We start from the raw sequence: 22,221 nt of genomic DNA, 5'->3' as shown, positions 1-22,221 counted from the left end.
TTAGGTGGCTTGCCCAAAGTCACATGTCTAGTAACCAGTAAAACCAGGATTTAAGCCCAGCAATCTTAAGCTTTGTGCTGTCTTACCTACAAGTATTTTTGCCTACAAGTATTTTCAAGTTTTAGAAAATAATCCAGTAGAACTGAAAGGGAAAAAATTATACATTTAAGTTCTAGAAATGATCACTGGCCCACAAAGACAGTAACTTTGTCTCCATTTACCTTTTCCTTGCTCTCTACTTTTGTTCTCTCCTAGCTCCTTTGGTGTTCATAGGACTGTATACGTCTAGGGACAAATGCATAGGTTAACACAGACAGCTGTTTAAGATGCTTTTGTAGTTTGTTGGGGACGTAAGCAAAAAGAGACACTGATTGGTAAAGGTGGACAAGCACAGTACTGATTTTATAGTTGAATAATAACTATGATTATAGTTTTGTGGGGAAAATAAATATTTAAATCTACATTTCAGACACTGTTCTAAGAAATATATTTCTCTATTCCAGTAAATCAACTTCATGATAATTCAGGCGAGAGTTAGAAGTGGGAATGGGGAAAGGAAAACATAGAAATCTGACCTCATGGTACCCCAAATGTAGACTGTTTTACTCTGTTCACATACACTAAGAGAGTCGGAGGAAAATTAGAATCAACTTAAGTGTCATTTTTTTTTAATATGCTTCTTATTTATATCTTCTTCAAAATTAAATAAATTGATTAACACTGATCAATTTTCTTTTCTGGACAGCCCTCTACCGCTTAGTGGACTAGGTAGTACCAAGGGCCCCACAGCTGGCAGCAAGGACTAGCATCTCAGAGGCACTTTGCCTACAACACTCACAGCAGCAAGGCTCCAGCCCCAGCACAGTGGCCATGCTTGGTGATGAGAAGCAAAGCCCAGCTCAACGCTACTCACTTGCAATTTTTCTAAATCTAGATCCTTACTATGAATTAATAGTACATGGATAACTTGCTTCCTCCTTTGCAAAGGCCAATACACATTTCTAGTAGCAAGCTAAGATAACCTTACACCTTAGTCTATTCTAGGTACTATAACAGACAGCATAGACTGTGTGGCTTAATGGACTAAATAGGCAAACAGAGACACTGATTGGTGCCTTCCAACAGAAATGTATTTCTCACAGTTCAGGAAGCTGGAATGTTCAATATCAAAGTGCTAGCAGATCTAGTGTCTGGTGAGGATTTGGCTCATGGATGGTTGTCTTCCCTCTTTGACCTCACATGGCAATAGGACAAGGGAGTTCTTTGCAGTCTCCTTTATAAGGAAAATAATCCCATTCATGAGGCTCCACTCTTATGACCTAATCACCTTTAAAATCAGGGCTTCACCTTTAATACCATCACATTGGGAATTTCAACATATGAATTGGAATGGTGGGGAGGGTGCAGTGCCCTGTCATTCCCCAGTTATCATAAAGCTCCATTTGTCTGAACACCTTGTTACCTGGACCCAATTTTCATTATCTTACCTCTGGCACTGCCCTGGCTTCTTTGCGTACTCCTGAAGATCTGATAAATCATTGCCTTCTGAGTAGCTTTCTTCCCTAAGAACCCACTGATCTATTCTCATTACACTTACATACTAAGGAGAGATTGTTATTTCTCCATGTTCTGAAATACCAAGTGCAGAGCTCCTATGTACTGTTCCACGTTTGAATGACTCTCAACCTTCTCTGAAAATGGGGCAGATACCATTCTGCCTCCCCAGCTTCCTTGGTTGCTTCAAGGTTGCTTCCTTGGTGCTGTGACTGTCCCATATATGTGTTCCCTCTATATACAACCTGTCTTCTTAAAAGAACTAAACTTCTTCTCTGCACTTCCCATGCCAATAACCAAGCAGAAGAGACAGGTATTCACTAAGTGTATCTTCCCAGTGCCAGGGCAGAATTTCAGACACTGCATTTCTGTGTACTTCTAGCTACAATGTCAGTGAGAAAGCGGGGTCCGTCAGTGTCACAGTGCAGAGGACTGGGAACCTGAACCAGTATGCCATTGTCTTATGCCGCACGGAGCAAGGCACTGCTAGATCCAGCTCCAGGGTCAGCTCCAAACCTGGGCAGCAGGACTACGTGGAGTATGCTGGTCAGGTAGGTGGGTGAGGGGGCCCATGATTCCTAAACTGCCTGCCAACTCCAGCCAGGTAGGTGATCTTGTTTTTTGGCTCTGGTGATGGCTTCCTGAAGGAAGAATGCTGAAGCTTTAAGTTGTCTAGCTCCTCAGTCTTTACCTTTTAACCTAATGACTCTCATGCATCAAGTTCTACACTAAGGGAAGGAAGAGAAAGTGTAGGGAGGCAACAGAGATTATAGAGAGACTATCTGGGAAGCTCTTGGTACAAGGTGAGTGAGAGATGATGGGAAATTGAGCTTCACTTACAAAGTGAAGGTGGAGAGAAGTGGACAAACTCAATAGATGAGTAAGAACTGATAGGATTTTGCAGTGGAGGGGTGATATTGACTCTACTTTGAACTTGTTGAGTGTGAGTCTCCTTAGAGATAGCAAGTTGACAGCAATGTAGGTTGGTAGGGAGTTCCAATGGAGTCCAGGGTAGAGAAATAAATTTGCAAGTCTTTGTATAGAGTGGGGTAATAAATGGCAGAGTATGAGTGAGAGAAGAAAACAAGACAGTGAAAACAAAAGAAAAAGAAGGAGGACTTAAAAACTAAACTCCTTTATGGTGGGATACCTTGCACTTGGCATCTCTTACATATGGCGCAATGCCTGGCATGTGTTAGGTACTTATCAAATGTTTTTTAAAGTAACTTTATTATTTCTATGGCACTGTAAATCTCTGTAAAAAGTAGTGGACTCTCTTTGAGATAATTCAGCTGGACTAAGCTAAGACCTTATGTCAAATTTAAATAAGGAATTAGAAAAGAACAGATAAGCTAAAGAGTCTTTTAGCAAAATGATAAGCAAGCTTGGGTACTTGTTTTTCAAGGAAAGACAAACGGCAGTTTGAGTATTCTATTTATTTGGAAGTCTTTTGAAATTTGAAACTTACTAAAATTTAATTTCATTAGTTGATTAGATATGGAATAGTAATTTTCTACTGATGAAAATTATGTGTTCCTCAATTTGTGTATCCATAGAGATTTATGGCTATTTTTACACCTGTTTCAGCAGTCTCAGTTTACACAAAGTGCAGTGCAGGCCCATTTACTGCCCTATCAGGTTTGCACAAATCCATAGCTCTGGTTTCACTTGAAAGTTTTAGCTTTATCCTTTTTTTTATATACCAGCTAAAGCCAAAATAAATTTGCTATGTGTGCATACAAAATAATTCCTGTTTTGTTCCAGGCTAAATTCATTCATATTATAAATCTAGCTCATCTTAATGACAAAGGACTTAGTCAAATATAATGTTAAAATTTAGTCTGACTTGTTCATAATGTAACTTTCTCTGAATTCAAACTCCGTATTTTAGTACACCGAGATTCTATAACTTTGGTTATACAAGTAATATGGTCATAGTAATGATAAAATCTTACATTTGGTGTTTTAAAACATACTTAGTGCTTTCATTTACATTATCTCATTTAGTTCTCCTAATGATCACATAAAATAAGAGTACTGTTGTTGCTTCTTAACTGGTGAAGAAGCTGATGTCTCATAGCCTAATCTTTCATAGTCTATCCCAGCTTGGAAGTAATAGAACCAGGACTTGAGGCCAGAACCTCACATTTTGAATTCAAAGATCTTTCCAATAAACTCAGCACTATAGAAGGAAAACAGTAATAGAATGACTCTTGCTGTTCCAAGGTAATTAATAAGACAGGATATGAGTAGTTACCTACTAGTTTCACAATAGTCAACAAGTAGTTGGAGATTTCTTTTCCCCCTTCTTGCCCCATACAATAAATCAGCCCCAATGGACAGATGAAGAAGAGGAAGTAGTTAAGTGTTCCTGGAGATACAGCAGGAAGTTGGGACTGGAGGAACCAGCTATTTCATTCAGTGTTCTACCCTTTGGATGTGGGTCTTCTTTTCCCATAATGCTTCGGGGTTGCAAGCAGGGGAAACTGAATCACAGCTTATTTAGCTCTTTTGTTGCTTCCTTTTTGACAGGTTCAATTTGATGAACGAGAGGACACCAAGTCCTGCACCATTGTCATCAACGATGATGATGTGTTTGAGAACATTGAGAGTTTCACAGTGGAGCTCAGTATGCCAGCATATGCACTATTAGGGGAGTTCACCCAGGCGAAGGTCATTATCAATGACACTGAGGACGAACCCACATTAGAGTTTGATAAGAAGACCTACCGGGTCAACGAGAGCACCGGTTTTCTATTTGCACCTATTGAAAGAAAAGGTCTGTTGGCGCCGACGGTGACAAGGAGCCCTAATAGTAACCAACATTCATTGAGTCCCTTTTATGTGCTAAGAATTCATGTATCATATTAACTTATGTATGTGTATACTTTCCATATATTGACTCATTTAAATCCTCACCACAATCTAATAATGATTTTACCTATCTATAGTGAGTACTATCAGCAGACTTCTCCTTTAAGCTGAAGCTGTTAAAGCTCCTATTTATTCTCCAGTGGGTACTTGAAGACTAGTTGTATTCAGCTTTGCAAATTATTCATAAACTCAGGATTTGAAATCCAGCACCTTAGACCACTAGTCACACTACCTGAACAAACTGAGGATTCTAAATCAATCACAGAATCTATGAAATATTTAGTAGCATTGGTCAAAGAGAGAAGTTATAGATCATAAGAACTAGCTTTCCATCTTAGTTCTTAGAAAAATGTAAACATGTTTAAAGTGTTCTTTAAGTGCGTGTCATATAGAGCACAGATGAGAAATATACTGTGTGAGACATACAGAGCAATTCTTGAGGGGTTGCAATGGAAACAAAGGTTGTATAGATTTATGATTGTACAATATTGAGACTTTAAAACACATGGATATAAAAAATATAAAAATAAATAAACAAATAAATAAAACACATGGATATTAAATCCCCATTCAAAGCAATAACATGACTGCAAATAATGATGTTAGGTTTTTTGCTGAATCTGCTGACAGTATGTTAGTGTAACAAACTCTGTCAATAATGTAAAGCCTTGGTGATGACACATGTAAACAGCAAACGCCATTGATTGCTTGGGACCAGCAAGCCAGGCCCAGAGCAGGCTGTCACCCAGGGAAGTGGCAGCACTAAGTAAAGCCATTTGTACAGAGAAGGGTTTTTATTTTGTGTTGTCTTTCTTTTTATAAATGAGCTTGTATCTCCCTGGGAATGAAAGTGCAGAAGTTTATTCTAAAAGGCAGTGAACTGTGCTCATGGCACTACCTTCAGGACACAATTACTTTGCTACTTAAAATACCAAATATGTTTCTTATCTTTCTACCCACTGTGGTCTTAGATGCTGGGCAATGAGTCTTGTGAATTAGCAGAGCTCAAAATTCACAGAATGAGAAATCCATTTTAAGTTGTTTGGTGAAGTATCTGGGGTATATTAAATCCTCAAGTGGTTAATACCATAGGCTTAAGAGGAGCTGTAATGTAGAAAGAGTTCATGTCAGAGTTTGAACAGAACTGGTGATGAAATGTGTCAGAGGGAAGCAAGCTCATTAAATGGCCAGAGATTTTGAAATTTGAGAAGCACTCACTCAAATATATTGGTTTTCTTACCATTTGTATTGCAGGAGATTCAAGCAGCATTGTATCTGCAATTTGCTACACGGTCCCTAAGTCAGCTATGGGAAGTAGCCTGTATGCTCTTGAATCAGGCTCTGATTTTAAATCTAGAGGAATGTCTGCTGAGAGTCGTGTGATATTTGGGCCTGGTGTCACCATGTCCACCTGTGATGTCATGCTCATTGATGACAGCGAGTATGAAGAGGAAGAAGAGTTTGAGATTGCCCTGGCCGATGCTTCTGACAACGCTCGTCTGGGGAGGGTGGCATCGGCCAAGGTGCTCATTAATGGCCCCAATGATGCCTCCACTGTGTCCCTGGGCAACACAGCATTCACTGTCAGTGAGGATGCAGGTAATGGTAGAACTCTGGGTTTCCATTACCCATCTCCTGATTCCTTCCTTAACAGCTTCCTCTCAGATTTGACAATGTCCTTACACCATCAAGCATGTCATAGCTAAGTGGCACCACTGTTGTTCTGAGTCATATGATGCTGGGCCTCCACCAGAAAGGAAGGTAGTAAAGAATAGGGCTTTCCATCCACCTTTTGATAGCAGGAGCTGGCTTAGAGCTTCACTGACTAACCTCTATGGTCCAGAAGGAGGGCATAGCGCCAGATATTTTGGCTTTCAAGGGAGGTGAGTGGATCTGTTGAGGAAGGGGGTAAGCTGTTTAGTACAGTGCCATCTGCTAAAACAAATTTCAAAATTTTAGTGTCTCAACAAATGGAACTTTCCAGTTTTTGTAACAGCCCAAAGCAATTAGTGGACTGACTTCTTTCTCTCTGGCTCCTTTCCTCTCTGGCTGCACAAGGGTCTGGAAGTGGCCTGCATGCTACTGCAGACACGACCATATGCTCAGAGCACCCGCTTATCCAAGCCCTCATCAAGGCCTTCCAATCCTTTGAAGGTGATATTCTGAGCAGTAGTGGAAACTGATATTTCTGAGCACCTGCTGAGTGCCAGGCCCCATGCCTTGTGCATGCTGTGCATTCTCCCACAATCTTCTGTGGAAGAGATAACATTATGTGGAAAAGCAAATGGAGGCCCAGAGATTAAGTAAATCATCAAAGATCCAGCAGCAACTTTGACAAAAGTGGGATTAGAGCGCAGACCTTTGTACTATGAAAGTTTCCTTTTCCATACACTATGAGCAGCTGTCATTGCTTGGCACAAAACAGCTTATTGGCAAGAAAAATGTGATTGATGAACTTTTCGTGTTTCTCTTTTTTCTGCCTTAATTGTAAGTTATAGCTAAAAATAGTCACAAATCTCCGATTTTACAGAGTGTGGTATCACAATGGACCAGAAGATGAGCTTCATTCCCAAGATAATCAATAAGCACGTGAGGTTGAAGTAATGTATTGTGCACCACTCAGATAAAACAGGGAAATATCCCAGTTAGGAACATTTAATTAAGAACAACCAGCTTCAGGCCCCATAGAGTCTCCTAGCTAGTTCTTCCTTAATGGGTTATTTTCTAGCTCATCCCTGAAGCACTAGTCTCTGCCTTTCTTCTCCCTCAATAAGCTTGAGATGCACCCCACTAAGTTTGTTGTTCTTGTCCTGTGAAGTCTCTTTTGTGAAACCACAAAAAGACTCTCCCTTTAGGGTTGCCCTCCAGCATTACCTCCTCCAGGTCTGCTCCTGATCTTAGTGTTGGTAAAAGGGGGGTATTGTCACCTTTCAGCTGTCCTCAGAACACAGCACACAGTTCAACTAGTCGACAGGTTAGCAGTGGCAGCTGCTGCTGCTGTTGCTGCTGCTGAGAAGACCTTCAAAAAAACCCCACTGATATTCTGGCTCAAGGTTGACCATTGAAATCTTTGTGAATCTCGCTTCAGGCACAGTAAAGATTCCAGTTATCCGCCACGGCACTGACCTCTCCACCTTCACGTCTGTGTGGTGTGCAACTCGGCCCTCGGACCCGGCTTCTGCCACTCCAGGTGTGGACTATGTCCCCAGCTCTCGGAAGGTGGAGTTTGGGCCAGGTGTCACTGAGCAGGTGAGCAAACTGCAGTGGCCAACCCCCAGGTGGATCTGTTAACATTGTCTCTAGTCAGCTCTCCAAACTCTCTGCAGGACTCTGAACCCCCCTTGCGATATTACTACCTTCCTTTTCTTTAAAAATCTAAACATACAAACGAGGGAAATCATCTACAGTCTCCAGGTGATATTTTCAGAATCACTGATTGAAGATAGAAATAACACTTGTTTGATATAAATATCTAGAAAAATAATACCTAAGGGTATTCAATAAAGAGATGACTGTTTTATGGATTAAAAAAAATTAAAGACCACCAAAGGCAAATTGTCATCTTTGACCTGAGTACTCTGTTAGGTTTGCTTTGAATTTTCTACTTTTTTTCAAATTAAGAAAAATATATTGTACTATCATTGACATGTATTAGTTTCAGGTATACAACATAATGATTCAATAATTGTATATATTGCAACGGGTCTAGTTAACATGCTGTCTTCTCTTCTAGTATTGCACCTTAACTATCTTGGATGACACTCAGTATCCCGTCATTGAAGGACTAGAGACATTTGTGGTTTTCCTCAGCTCAGCACAAGGCGCCGAATTGACCAAACCCTTCCAGGCTGTCATTGCAATTAATGATACATTCCAGGATGGTAAGAGTTCGGGATGCCAGCTGGTGGCTCAGACTGTATTTCTATTTTCTCCTTATATTCCATGTGTATGACATTGGAAGTCATTCACATTGTCATTCAAGAAATGTGTATGTATGAGCACATGCATGTACACATTTTTACATAAGAAAATGGGGAAGAAATTATCATTCATGTTTCTGGTGCTGAGAGGATGACATGAAATGACATCTGTGGAAACCCTTTGGGACCTTTGTATGCCATCATTCTCACGAAGGAATCTATTCCTGAACTCACTGTCTGTCTTCCACTATCTCTTGTCTCTGTCTCTCCCTGGACTGGGGGCACCTTAAAAGCAGAAACTGTTCCCTTCAGAAATTCATAAGATTTTCCTTCCTTTTGATTTTGACAGGGCAGATCCAAAACAGCCACTTTGTCTCTCTGCCTCTCTGCCCCTCTCTTCCTCTCCTCCCCCCTCAGATAGGGATAAGAGTGAGGGTTAATTTCTTGTTAAAGAGAAAAAAGGAGACTTTTATAGCTCAAGGGAAATTTTGGATTGATTAATACATGACAAAGCCCAAACAGTACCACTTTCACTTTTAACTTTCTCATCTGACTTGATGCCTGTGGGGCCAGCAGGAAAAATCAATCCAAAGCATTAGATAATCTGCCATGAACCGTAAAGCTTCCTTGCTTTTTACCTGGTAACAAGCTTCTTTCTTGTTCTCCTCCAAGAGGTCATGTCATTGCCACCTACCCTTTAACATTTTATTGGATAACAGAGCCCTTCACCACTGCAGGGCCTAATGCAAAAGTTGTTAATTTTCCTTTAGGTGTGGTGGTGTTTTAAGGGATAGCTTCTTGCATTTTGTTTGTAGTAAATGGTAACTGTTAGTCTTAGCTCAGAGAAAATGTTTTATTTTTGCTATTGCCAACAGGTCAGAGAGTGTTCAGGCTGGAGGCAATCAGAGCTTTCCACATAAATATACAGCTTTCTATATAAATATACAGAATGCTTGGGTGATTTCTACCTTTCCTGTTCCTTCCTTTCAGTTTTGATGGGGCATATCAAAAACACAGCCAGGAAATGAGTGACTATAGCTCCCGATAGCCCCAAAGACTGCAGAAGGCTTTGACATATGACTGGGGGGACTGTTCTCTGTATTGTTCATTAAGAAATTAATAAGCAGCAGTCAACATAATGTTTGTCCGAATCTTACACAGAGCATTACTTTAGGCATTGTACAAAATAGGAAGAAAAAAATGATCCTTTGTATTGAGAAGCTTGGAGCTGCAACAATGCAAATCTTAACATAATTCCTACCAAAAATTGAGTTCCTGCTATGTGCTAGATGCTGTATTGAATGCCATGCATACATTACCTCGTTAAATTCAATCTTCCCAACAACTCCCTGAGTTAGAGATTATATTACCAATTCATATATTTTTAAAAACCCAGCCTCTGAAAAACCTAAGAAATCTGCCTTATAGCGTACAGCCAATAAGTAGCAGGGCGGGTATGGAAAATTGGGCCCGTTTACTCCAAAGCCTTTGGTTTTAACCACCATTTAGCTATGGTGCCCCCTGAAAGTCAGAGGGGTCATGTGAATTATAAAAGAAGAGGTAACTCTATAACAGTGGGGGTCCACTGGCTGAATTTAACATGTGACTGTGTTTTGTTTGGCCCTGAAAGTTTTAACCTGTATGGAATTCTTTTTACTATTTTAATTGGTTGCTACTTTAAAAGTTAGAAACTAAGACATAAAAATCCAAATCTTTGGCTTTGTTTGAAAATAGAAAGGTCTGCTAACAAAATATTGGCACTTAGGGGCAACCTCCCATTAAACAGAGCCTGCTCTTTCACTTTGTACCAATGTCCCCATACTTCCCTATTGCCTCCCTGGCCCCAGACCAAAGTGAGTGGCCATTTATCATCAGGCTTGCACTATTTTCCTTAGTGTAACCTCCAAAGGAAAGTGACTTTTTTGAAGACTGCAGTTGCTCTCGAAAATTTTCTTACACCTGGTCTGTTTCTTTACTTGCATTGTCTGCATTTGAAATGGTAATTATATGTTAAAGCTGAGCAAAAACAAGTACAAAATTGATTTATTCTGGATCACTGGAACCACACAACAATAGATGTTGTTTCCTTGTCCTGAGAGCAGCAATGGTGCCTTGCAGTCCTTACCACCTGTCAGCCCAAGGTGGCCCTTCTGCAACTCTCCTGGGAGGGGCTGTTGAGGGCTGCAGCCACCTCCCTCTCTCTCACTTAGTGTAATGCCCCATCTTTCCTCCTGCTCATCCAGTGCCCAGCATGCAGTTTGCCAAGGATTTGCTCCTAGTGAAGGAGAAGGAGGGCATCCTGCAGGTGCCTATCATTCGCAGTGGAGACCTGAGCTATGAGTCTTCGGTGAGGTGCTATACTCAGGGCCATTCGGCGCAGGTCATGGATGACTTTGAGGAGAGAAGAAATGCAGACTCTTCACGGATTACATTTCTGAAAGGGGAGAAAGTAAGTGGATTGCTGCTGGCCGTCAGAGGAGTTTTCCTCTTCCTTGATGTCTTTATTTGTCCATGGTGAGGTGATTTAGACAAATTCTGAACATTCTAAAAAGTTCTTAGCAATTGGTAATATTTTACATTATGTCATCTATTTGAAGTAGCTATTTTCTTTGTCTCCCACTTCTAGTCAAATACATATATCATTACTTGAGGGAAATTTAGATGATGTATAACATTTTGGGAATTTAGCAGAATCAAATGAATGAGGCTTTCTCTTAATTTAAAAGCAAGTTAGAAATGAACACTCCACCAGTGTAACTAAACGAGGGAGAGATACTTCTCTCACAGCTGGGCACCTGTCCCAGGGCAACATACTAGTTTAGGCCCCACAGAATAAGACCAAATAGGCAGACACTGAGCAGATTCAAGTTAATCAAATATCCTCATGTGAATGTACTAGAAAAGTGATCTATTTGGGCCCAAAAACTCCTGAGAAACTCCAATCACCAAGTAGAATTGCATCAGAACCAAAGCTTGCAACTGCAGTGTAGGTTGAATGAATATGTTGAATGAGACTATTTCCCTAATTTTTTTTAACCTCAGTTTCAGATAATTGAGTGAATTATGCCCTTTGGTTTATGGCATCTGCTCCTCACTGGACAGTTCAACATCCTTCTCTTATTTTGTTTATTTATTCATTTTATCTTGCCCCTGTTTTCCAGCCACATTCCCTCCCCCACCTCAGAGCTCATCAGTCATGCTTATTGTACATCTCTTATTTTGTTTTTGTTCTTTCAAAATGCCCATTGTTTTGGGTGCATATTTTTTTACTTATAAAACTGTTGTGTTGTATCTTTTTCAAACTTTCACTGTGTTTACTCAGCAATGTGTTCTAAGACCTGTACATCTTATCTGTTGCTTTGAACTGTTGCCTATTTTATATGTGCATTTAACTACATTTTACCCACCCACTATCAACAATAGACAATGAAGAACTTCAGAGAAAGCTCTCAGCCAACACTTAACACTGCCGCTAGAAATAATGTTGTAGAACACAGTCTCAGACATATCAATTTGCAGACCTGAAGGGGAATTTCTTTGAATTCATTCAGTAGCAAAATTTCTGGACCATGGGCCATGCATTTGCTTAATTTGAAAAAACAGTGTGAGAATACTTTCCAGAAAGTCACTAGAAGTACACAAGTTTGCTATAACCCTGCATCCTCTCCAACGCTGAGCATTACTCACACATCTAATATGTATAGTTATGTTTCATTTTAATTTGCATATATCTAATTATGACTGCTTTTATGTTTATTAGCTTATTAGGTTTCCTCTTATGTAAATTTGTTATTTGTATTTTTGTTCCTTATTTTGTTGCATTGCTAGCTTTCTTTTCCTTTGCAGTACTTTATGTATATTCTTAATGGTAAATTTTTGTAAGTTTTAGGCATTTAGAGATTACAAACATATTTTCCCTTTCTGTCAGTTATCTAATTACCTTTATCCATGGTATTTTATTTTAACAGAAGTCTTCAATTTTGATAGTCAAATTAAAACATTTTTGCTTTATGATTAGCCCTTTTTGAAGTTGAGCATAAGAAGACTTCTCTATCCTACATCACCCTAGAGACTGCCTCGGTTTTTCTTTACTACCAAAAAAAGTGATAACTTCCTTCTTTGGTACTCTCAGTCTTTATACATTCGTGACTAATAAAAACCCTATCTTAATTATGCATTTTATGGGAATTTTACTGTTGGCAGGTTGAAACACATGGTTAAAGACACAAATACTACAGATACAATCTTTAGCTTTGAGTTGACAAGTCTGTAGTCATTGTCAGTTCAAAAGAAGATCTGCTGCTTATCCAAGAGACAGTTTATAATGTAATAAAATTATAAAGAAATTATATCTTAATAGTTTATATTTTACTCACTTGACAATCTATCATTATTCATAAGCACATTTTAGAATCTTCATCTTCTCTGGCTTGATTAGCAATATGTCTTTAAAACTTGTCATTCACTAAAATGTCTTTTTTGAAAGATATTCTAAGGAGTTGCTACTAAATGCATACCTTCCATAAAGAAATTCATATTATGGGGCCTCCTAGTGGCACAAGGCATTAAAACACAGCCTATGCAAGGGTGTGGAGAAAAAGGAACTCTCCTGCACTGTTGGTGGGAGTGCAAACTGGTCCAACCACTATGGAGAGCTGTGTGGAGATTTCTGGACCTACTAACCATAGAGCTTCCATATGATCCAGCAATTCCACTCCTAGGTATTTACCCAAAGGACACAGAAACATCAATTCCAAAGAACACCTGCACCCCTATGATTATAGCAGCACTATTTACAATAGCTAAGCTTTGGAAACAACCCAAATGCCCAAAAATAGATGACTGGATCAAGAAGATGTGGTACATATATACCATGGAATATTACTCAGCATTCAAAAAAGATAAACACATGCAATTTGCAGCAACATGGATGGCGCTGGAAGGGATCATGCTCAGCGAAATAAGCCAAAAAGAAAAAGAAAAATACCGGATGGTCTCACTCATAGCAGGAATCTAGAAAACTTAAATAAGGGACCAGGAAAATGAATAACTATAAGAAAGTGAAAATCAAAATCAACAAAAAACTATGAACCAGAGACACTTTTGGGGGGGTGGGGGTGGGATGGGAGGGATTGGGGTCAGAATGGGGGGGATTGCAATTGTATGGGGAATATAAAAATAAAATTTATTATTTAAATAAAAAATAAATAAATAAATAAATAAATAAATAAATAAATAAATAAAAACACAGCCTATGAAGCTGAGACACTACTGCAGCATGAGTTCAATCCCTGGCCAGGCAGCTACCCACAGGGTGCAGGAGACCTCTCCTGACTCGCCCGCTGCTCCCCTCAGCAGTGAATTCCAGTCAATATGCCCGTTCTGTTCCCCACTCTGTCTCTGGTAAATCCTCTCACCACCCACACTCTGGCCTGTACCCCAGTTCTTGTATGTATAAATAAATAAATCTTTGGGGGAAAAAAAGAAATTCTTATTATAAGAAAGATGTAGTAGCCACATATGAATGTTCACAGGAATATTTTCCTGCCATTCAGCATGACCTAGGAAGTGAGAGTGACACTACTCTATGCCAATATATCCTTGCAATATGGTAGTATTGTTAAAATGGTACAACTGAAAATAATCCCCTCGTATCACATGGCTGTATTATTGAGGCTGCTCTGTCATGTAAATATTGTGACCTAATTCAATTTTTTTTCAATAATACAATTCTCAGTAGAGAGTATTTGGTTTGGGAGACATTTGATTTTTTTCCATCTAAGAGGGATTTAGACTGTTTTCAGATATTCAATAGTCAGCAATTTTCTGATGTGACACTATTTGGCAGCGGATTTGAGAGCTCTGCAGCATTTAAAGGTGTCTTTACCCTAACAGGAAAAGCTTTTGTGAGTTCAGTGTAAGACTATTCAGTTTTGACAAAGGTGAAGGAACATCATTCAGCTCTCCTGAAAGTGTAATCAATATATTAAACCCCCACCAACAGAAATCTGCCTCTCAAAATGTGTGCAAATATATAGATCTGCTTGGGCAAAATGTGGGAAAGCATGCAAATAATCTATAGGTTTATCTTTGTGGGTTTTATAACTCTTGTTTTTCACAACTATAACCAACAATTCACAATGTTTGGACTGTTCTAAATATTACTGAGGCAGAAACTATTATAGATTTTAATGTCATATTTTATAAGTGAAACTTTGAATCTTTTTGAATTGTGTTGACTCTTTGATGTTGCAAAGAAGAAAATAATTTTCTAGGAAAACAAATACACTGTTGTAAATTTTAATCTATCCTGTGCCATTGTCCCTAGATGAAGAACTGTACTGTCTCTATCCATGACGACTCCATCTTTGAGCCTGAGGAACAGTTCAAGGTCTACCTTGGCCATCCTCTTGGAAACCACTGGAGTGGAGCCAGAGTTGGAAAGAATAATATGGCTACCATCACAATAACCAATGATGAAGATGGTAACAGAAGACATTGCCTTTACTTACTCTCAGGGTGATAAAATGTGAACTGATGTTTTACTAATAATGTAATTAATTATGGAGGGGGTTAATAAATGAAAGTACTATTATGAAAGTGTCTGCTGATGACAGTTTCAAATTACTTATAAAATTTTGTCAGCAAATGATCACTCCCTCTAGAATTCCAAGAAGTTTATAGGTGTTTTTAATTTCATTATTCCTTGCCACATTGCCAAGAGATAGTGAGTATGATTAAAAACTAGAACAGAGATGCTCAGCCAGCCAGTGAATAAAACTATATAAGTCACTGCAGTTCAAGAGTGGGATTGGAAATATGATCAGAATCAGCTAAATCCAGTAAACTGATTTCAGTGTTACTCCTTCCAGAAAAAAAAGTCTAGTTTATCAGTTTTCTTCTCTTTGATTTGATCTACTAACCTAGAAAATGACTTACATTCTGTAGCCACTGGGCTTCCCTGGTGGCACAAGGGGTTAAGCACTATGAAGCTATCGGCAGCCTTTACAACTCAAGTTTGATCTCCAGCCAGGGAGCTATCCCCCATGGCACAGCAGACCTCTCCCGTCTCACCCACTATTCCCCTCAGCAGGGTTTTTCAGTAGATCTGCTTGTTCTGCTCCCCACTCTGTCTCTGGTGAATTCTCTCACACACACACACCTCTGACCTACTCTCCAGTTCTTATATGCATAAATATATAAAAGTAAATCTTTAAAAAAAAATTCTGTAGGCAGGTGTGGGCTAAGAGTGACCCAGGCACCAGGAAAAACAAAATTTGTTTCAAATTGGGACATAATTTTTTTTGTTAAAGTGGATATTTTAATGAGTGCGTGGATAATTATATTGCAAATAGTAATCACTATTTTATTAAATATTTGCTGTCTACCAAGAACAATGATAAACATGTTGCATTATTTCTTTTAATCCTGAAAGTAACCCCTTGAAGTAGCTATTATGCATAATATTATAGGTGAATAAATTGAGCCTCAACAAAGTTATGTAATTTGAGCTCTTAGTTACACAGCTAGAAGCCCTAAAACTGAGTGTGAAACCTTATTTCATCAGATTCTAAGATATGCAGAAGAGTCAGGAAGACTCTTGAGTTTCTGATATAAAATCAGGGACTAACTTGGATGTTGGGTAAAACAAGAAAAGCCAGCCTTGAAGTTGAATTAGTCATTTACTCAAGCAGACTTAAATTTTGAATCCTGAGGTGAATCTCTCCCAGTCAAAAAATTGAGACAGAGAAAGAACAAATTCATACTATGTTAAGGCAGGGAAGCTAAGTCTTATAGACTACTCTTATTGAAAACTACACAGCTCAAATGAGGCTTATCTTCTATAATTAGAAAGAATTGACTCTTGGAGAAGGAAAGAGAGGAATGAACATAGAGTCTCTAGAAATTTCTGCAGAATTCTATAATATAGTTTAATAATAGAAAATATGTACTGCTCTCAATTTTCCCATCTTTATCTCACTTTAACACTACTGCCTCATCCTTCCCAATGAGAATATAATATAAAAGAAGGCAGAATTGGTCTTTTTGTAAAAAATCATTATATTGTATTCATCATATCCTAACAATGAGACTAGTACCTCAAACCAGATTGTGTTAGGAAGTCTTGTGTTTCTGATTTATCATTGTAGTCAGTCAGTTAAACTATTCATTCTTAACTATATAACCTGTGAAAAGCTAGAAAAAGCTAAGAAGAGAGAGTGGATCCTCCAAAAGGGAGGATCCAGAGGTCCAGAGATGACAGATGGATTTGCTAAATGTAAATAGTATATAATATAAATTTTAGAAATTCATATTTTATAAAGGAAAAAGGAGTTGATTCCTATAAGCAGTCAATTCATATCAATAGATATTTACTGAACCCTTGGTAAGTCCTGCAAATTTAAGAACATTCTGTAATGCCCAAATGGAAATTTAGACATCATGCATTTCAAAGTGCATACAAATAGCTCCTTCACTGTATGTTTTTAATGAAAAACAACTCCTACAAATAAATTCCCTTTTTTTCAAGCTTTTATGATGTGCTATTTTGCCTGGGACTGTTAACTAATGTGAAAAATTACTTCCTGTCATTCTAAGATCATGAGTCTGAATCCTTTCAACTAGTCTAATTTATTCTTATTTTCTTAACCTTGATTCCTTAGCACCAACCATAGAGTTTGAAGAATCTGCCTACCAAGTTCGAGAACCTTCGGGGCCAGATGCCATGGCTATCCTGAATATCAAAGTCATCCGCAGAGGGGATCAGAACAGGACGTCCAAGATTCGCTGTAGCACAAGGGATGGGTCTGCCCAGTCTGGTGTGGATTATTACCCAAAGAGCCGAGTCTTGAAGTTCAGTCCTGGTAATGAATTCCAGTCCCAATCTGTGGGTTTGACTTAATAGAGAAGCAGATATCTTAAACTGAAAGAAAGGAATGAACAAAATCAAAGAGGAAAACAATAGTTACAACAACATAAACTATGTACTAACACACATTTTAGATTGTCAGAATCTTTAAAAATTTTTTTAAAGATTAATTTATTTATTTATACAAGCACTGGGCACAACAGTCAGAGTTTCGGGAAGGTTAGAGAATTCACCAGAGCCAGAGCAGAGAGCAGAACAGGCGAACTGACTGAAGTACACTGCTTTGGGGAGCAGTGGGCAGCAGGAGAGGTCTACGCGCCATGTGGGACTCTTGCCCGGTGGCCGGGGATCGAACCAGCGCTGCAGAGGCTGCAGGCAGCTTCGCAACCCAGCACTCAACTGCTGCGCCACCGGGGAGGCCCAGAATCTTTAAAATTTTTAATTATAAAAATTGTGTGGTCGAGCCTCCCTGGTGGCACAAGGGCTTAAGCACCACACTATGAAGCAGTCTGCAGCCTCAGCAGCACGAGTTTGATCCCCGGCCAGCCAGAAAGCAACCCACATGGCGAGGCAGACCTTTCCTCTCTCGCCCACTGCTCCCCAAAGCAGTGTACTTCAGTCAGTTCGCCTGTTCTGTTCCCCACTGTCTCTGGTGAATCTTCTCACCCCCCACATCTCTGGCCTGTGCCTCAGCTCCCGTATGCATAAATAAATAAACCTTTAAAAAAAATTGTATGGAAAAGAAAAAATAGTCCCTTACTACAGAACAACCTGAGCATTTTGGATTTGTTATTATTGTTAGCCTGTGATTTGGTTGGGTAATAGCAGAATTCAGTTTTTAAAAAAAATACTTCTCTGGTTGCTATTATTCAACAAACGCTGGTATAAAGCCCTATGCTGGGCCTTTCAGGGATTTCTAAATCCAGGGGGCATGATCTCTGTGCTCAAATGGTTTAACATCTAAAAGGAGACAGGAGTAAGGTGGTAGAGTGTCCAAAATATGGTTTATCTTAGCTCCAGACATGATTCATGGAAAGGTTATGAGATTTAGGCCATAATTACCACTTCGACTGCCTGATATATTACTTTAACAGGAGGAGTGATATAAGGAAAGGGTTGAATTATATTCTAGGTTTCTTCACAGAACTTCTTGGAGCAATAGAAGTTGAAAAGGCTAGTATAAATCCAAGAACCACTTGTGATGTAGACAGAAGTAAGATACAGTGCTAGAAGCCTTCTTCAGAGATAACTTGGCAAGTTGTAGGAGAAAATGTCTCCTACAGAAATGAGGGGCATCTTTGTATGTCTCTGTCACCCCACTGGGACTTTTAAGGACTTTTGATTCCACCCCATGTGTGTCTGATTGGTGTTTGCTGGGAAGGTAGTTGCCCTTACTCCACAATCTGTACAAGGACCTCTCTTCAAATGTCTGTATTTTTTCCCTTTCTGTATAAGCATCTGGGAAATGTAGGTCTTAGAAGTAACTAGCACAGGTGTCTGTAGGAGGGGAGGAGGGAACCATAACTACTGCCACAGGTATTTGCACCATCAGAGAATCATTGTGTCTACAGCCCCTTCTTCTCTGCCCCAAGCTTTCCCATTGTCATTTTCTGTTCTTGTTTTTGTTTTCGAAGAGACTGCTCTGCCTTTGAGCTAGTGCTTCTCAGGAGACAAATTTGAAAGTGTATCTGTGTGCAGGTGCCCACCACCACACAGAAGCTCAGGCTTAAGTATAAAGGGGAAAGAAGAATTAAGCAAAGAAACTCATAACCAGGATGGAATATATTTTGGACCATAGATTTTTATTACTGCCAGCTAGTGTCAGGCAGGGGCCATTAATCCTCATAGGGTATTGAATAGTAAATCTGCAATACAGAGCATTACCACAGGTAGAATTTGGTCTATAAAACAGATTCCTCATTTGAGAAGGGGCTAAAGTGATTAGCAGCCACAGCATTTATAGAAACCTCTAAAGGAAAGGGCATATTTTAACATGGAGTCTCATGGCAATGAGTAGTGGCAATCTGCACTGTCTTGGGTAGGTCACCTAATGAGGACCTTTGTCTCCTTTTGTTCTCTCCTTGACAAAGGTGTGGATCATATCTTTTTTAAAGTCGAGATCTTGTCTAATGAAGACCGGGAATGGCATGAGTCTTTCTCCATCGTCCTTGGCCCGGATGACCCAGTGGAAGCAATTCTTGGCGATGTGACTACAGCCACAGTGACAATTCTAGACCAGGAGGCAGCTGGAAGTCTCATCCTGCCAGCACCACCCATTGTGAGTTGTTTGACCTAAGTGACCATTGTGTGAACAGTAGATAAGAACTGGAGAGAAGCAGGGCATTCAATGCTGAAATTTTTTGATGTCCTAACACTGGTTCTTAACCAGGGTTGATCTTGTCCCCTCTCACGGCCTGCACCCCTGCCACCTGCAGGGGACATTTGATAATATCTGGTTGACTTTTTTTTGGTTGTCAAAACTATCACATAGGATGCTATTAATATGTAGTGGGTAGAAGCCCAGCATGCTGGTAATCATCCTACAATGTATAGAGGATTTATTTGGCACAAATGTCAATAGTGTCATAGGTGAGAAATCCTGTTCTGACATAAGAGTGAGACCAAACCATGTTGTCACCTTAGTCTGATGAAAGCAGAAACTACAATATGATTGAGCTTCTCATTTCTCTGGTAAGACCTAAATAGTTTTTAAAAACAGCAATACTACCCCTATATATCATCCTACATATTCAATACATGCATAGAAGTATCTCTAGATACTTGTTTCCCAACTTGGAGTAGAATGAATGCACTGACTTTACAATTAGGAGGAAAAGACTTAGAAGTTGCCAAGAGAATTTTAACCCATAATTACAAAGCAGTCAAAATGTCTTCTAACCTCCCTTGACTGATCTCATATAGTAGAAGGATCATATGAAAACATGTCTTATTTACCATATGAGAAAAACACAACCTTTATTTACTCTGATTTGTCAAATATGCTTCTGTGTACATTAACAGTTTTCACATGAGTGATAAGAACTCTGATTTAAGTATGCAATTAATAAGATAATAAAACTTTTAGCTCAGTTTCTTCTCCACACCTGAAGAGCTGTAGTGTCTTTTAGGGATGCCTAGCAAAGCATTATAAAAGTTGCTGTTATATTTTCAAGAATCTCTAGAAGATGAATGATCTTGTGGATCTCTGAGGAGGAGAACCTTAGTTCTCTGATCTTCCCATTACCAACCCTGGGCTTGTCTTTGTTGCTCCTTTGCAGATTGTCACACTTGCTGACTATGACCATGTGGAAGAGGTTACCAAGGAAGGAGTCAAGAAATCCCCCTCCCCAGGCTACCCGCTGGTCTGCGTCACCCCCTGTGACCCTCATTTCCCCAAGTATGCCGTCATGAAGGAGCGCTGCAGCGAGGCTGGCATCAACCAGACATCCGTACAGTTCAGCTGGGAAGTGGCTGCCCCCACCGATGGTAATGGGGCCCGGTCTCCCTTTGAGACCATCACTGACAACACACCATTCACCAGTGTCAACCACATGGTAGGTCTGGGATCTGGGCCTGGCTGTGGAAGGAAAGAACTGGCATTTCTCTTAGTTACTCAGACCCTGCATGGCAGTTGGAATAAAATAAATAAATAAGTAGGTTCAAAAGTACACACATCATCTTTTTATTCTTATATCTAAGGAAAAGTAATATGGCTGAAAAAGAACTAAGCTAGTGGTCAAATAACCTGCTTACACGGCTTGTAACAGTTTTTAACTGTGATGTTAAGAATTTTCTCAACCTCTCTGAGTCTCAGTTTCCTCCATTTGACAAGTTCGTTAACAAATCATATATAAAAGTGATCTGTAAATGGTAAAATAAGACAGAGATTTCAGGTAGGTGTAATTAACATTTTCTTTTCACATCTCTTCAACCATTCACTAAATAGAAGGATGGAAAGTCCTTAGGGACATGGACCAAGGGCTCTACCACGTTTGTTTATCCCGAAGTGGCCAGCACACTGATGGCACAGGGTAGGAACCGGTATTAAACAAAAGTCCAGTGTGTTCATTGAGTTCTCCACATCTTACAAAGCCCTGTGAGAGGACCTGAAAAGATCACTGTGCTCTTGCTGTTCTCAAAGAGCTGGGGTACCTGACCCTCACTTCTGCCACCATCAGAAAGCAACAAGTGTGATGGTTTTTCCAACTCAGGAACCAGTCCGCTATGGTGACCTTACTCACTGCACCAGTAAAGCTGGTTCTCTTCAGAGAGAGAACTGAAAGAAATTTGAGAGTCAGGCTTAGCATAATATCTGGCATATGGTACGCTCTCGACGATGTCTGATTGAATTTGGTTCACTTAATTTTGGAAATCAAAGATTTCCATAAAAACCTCTCTAGATTTTTCCATTTCAACCTGCAGCTTATTCTCACTTCAGTAAGTACTTCACTTGAATGGTATAACAGTGGAAGAAAGCTGTTAGTCAAAGATGGGAGTATATGATAAATCAGGGTCACTCCTGCCAATTATCATTGGCACTGTTTGTCTAGAAAGACCAGAAGATCAATTCTTTTGCAACATAACCTAGTGCAAATTTAAATTCTCTTCTATAGTACTAAAAACTTTTAATGGCAAGACTTAGTGACTTATTATTTCATAAGTATTTCATTCTCCATTCCACAAATCCATGATACAATAATGAATGTTTGGTACATTTTTACCAAGTACCAAATTTATAACAATATTTTACATTTCAGGTTTTCTTCTTGCAGAGAATTGTTGATTAACTCTCTTTACTCATTTTCCATTGCTTTATCTCTTCAACTGTTTATTTAAACTATTGTATTGTATGCATTTTCGTAAGATGTCTCAAATCCCTTCTGAACTAAGCACATTTATAAATAAATAAAACATTGGCAGCTAATTAAAAAAATTTAATGGAAAATCTTCTTTAATTTTTAATGGACTTCAATGAAAACTGTTTTCATGGGTAGAATTTATAAA

At 39.3% G+C, this 22,221-nt stretch overlaps 1 protein-coding gene across 1 annotated transcript in view; it reads left to right on the top strand.

Annotated features, from left to right (window-relative positions):
• FRAS1 (Fraser extracellular matrix complex subunit 1) overlaps window positions 1-22,221 on the top strand; it is a gene marked incomplete at its 3' end in the record, with an annotated part of 442,801 nt that overhangs the window by 396,138 nt on the left and 24,442 nt on the right. Inside the window, exons 53-63 of the mRNA XM_084232972.1 lie at window positions 256-277; window positions 1,937-2,105; window positions 4,087-4,333; window positions 5,683-6,027; window positions 7,517-7,677; window positions 8,162-8,309; window positions 10,592-10,797; window positions 14,677-14,833; window positions 17,012-17,212; window positions 19,308-19,495; window positions 20,496-20,771. Coding sequence (XP_084089098.1) covers window positions 256-277; window positions 1,937-2,105; window positions 4,087-4,333; window positions 5,683-6,027; window positions 7,517-7,677; window positions 8,162-8,309; window positions 10,592-10,797; window positions 14,677-14,833; window positions 17,012-17,212; window positions 19,308-19,495; window positions 20,496-20,771 — 2,120 coding nt within the window. The remainder of the gene's footprint in view (window positions 1-255; window positions 278-1,936; window positions 2,106-4,086; window positions 4,334-5,682; window positions 6,028-7,516; window positions 7,678-8,161; window positions 8,310-10,591; window positions 10,798-14,676; window positions 14,834-17,011; window positions 17,213-19,307; window positions 19,496-20,495; window positions 20,772-22,221) is intronic.

Source organism: Talpa europaea (assembly GCF_964194135.1).
Source record: "Talpa europaea genome assembly, chromosome: 5".
Taxonomy (NCBI): Eukaryota; Metazoa; Chordata; class Mammalia; order Eulipotyphla; family Talpidae; genus Talpa; species Talpa europaea.
Note: the sequence above shows the minus strand (reverse complement) of the source record. Positions and strands in the feature narration are given on the sequence as shown.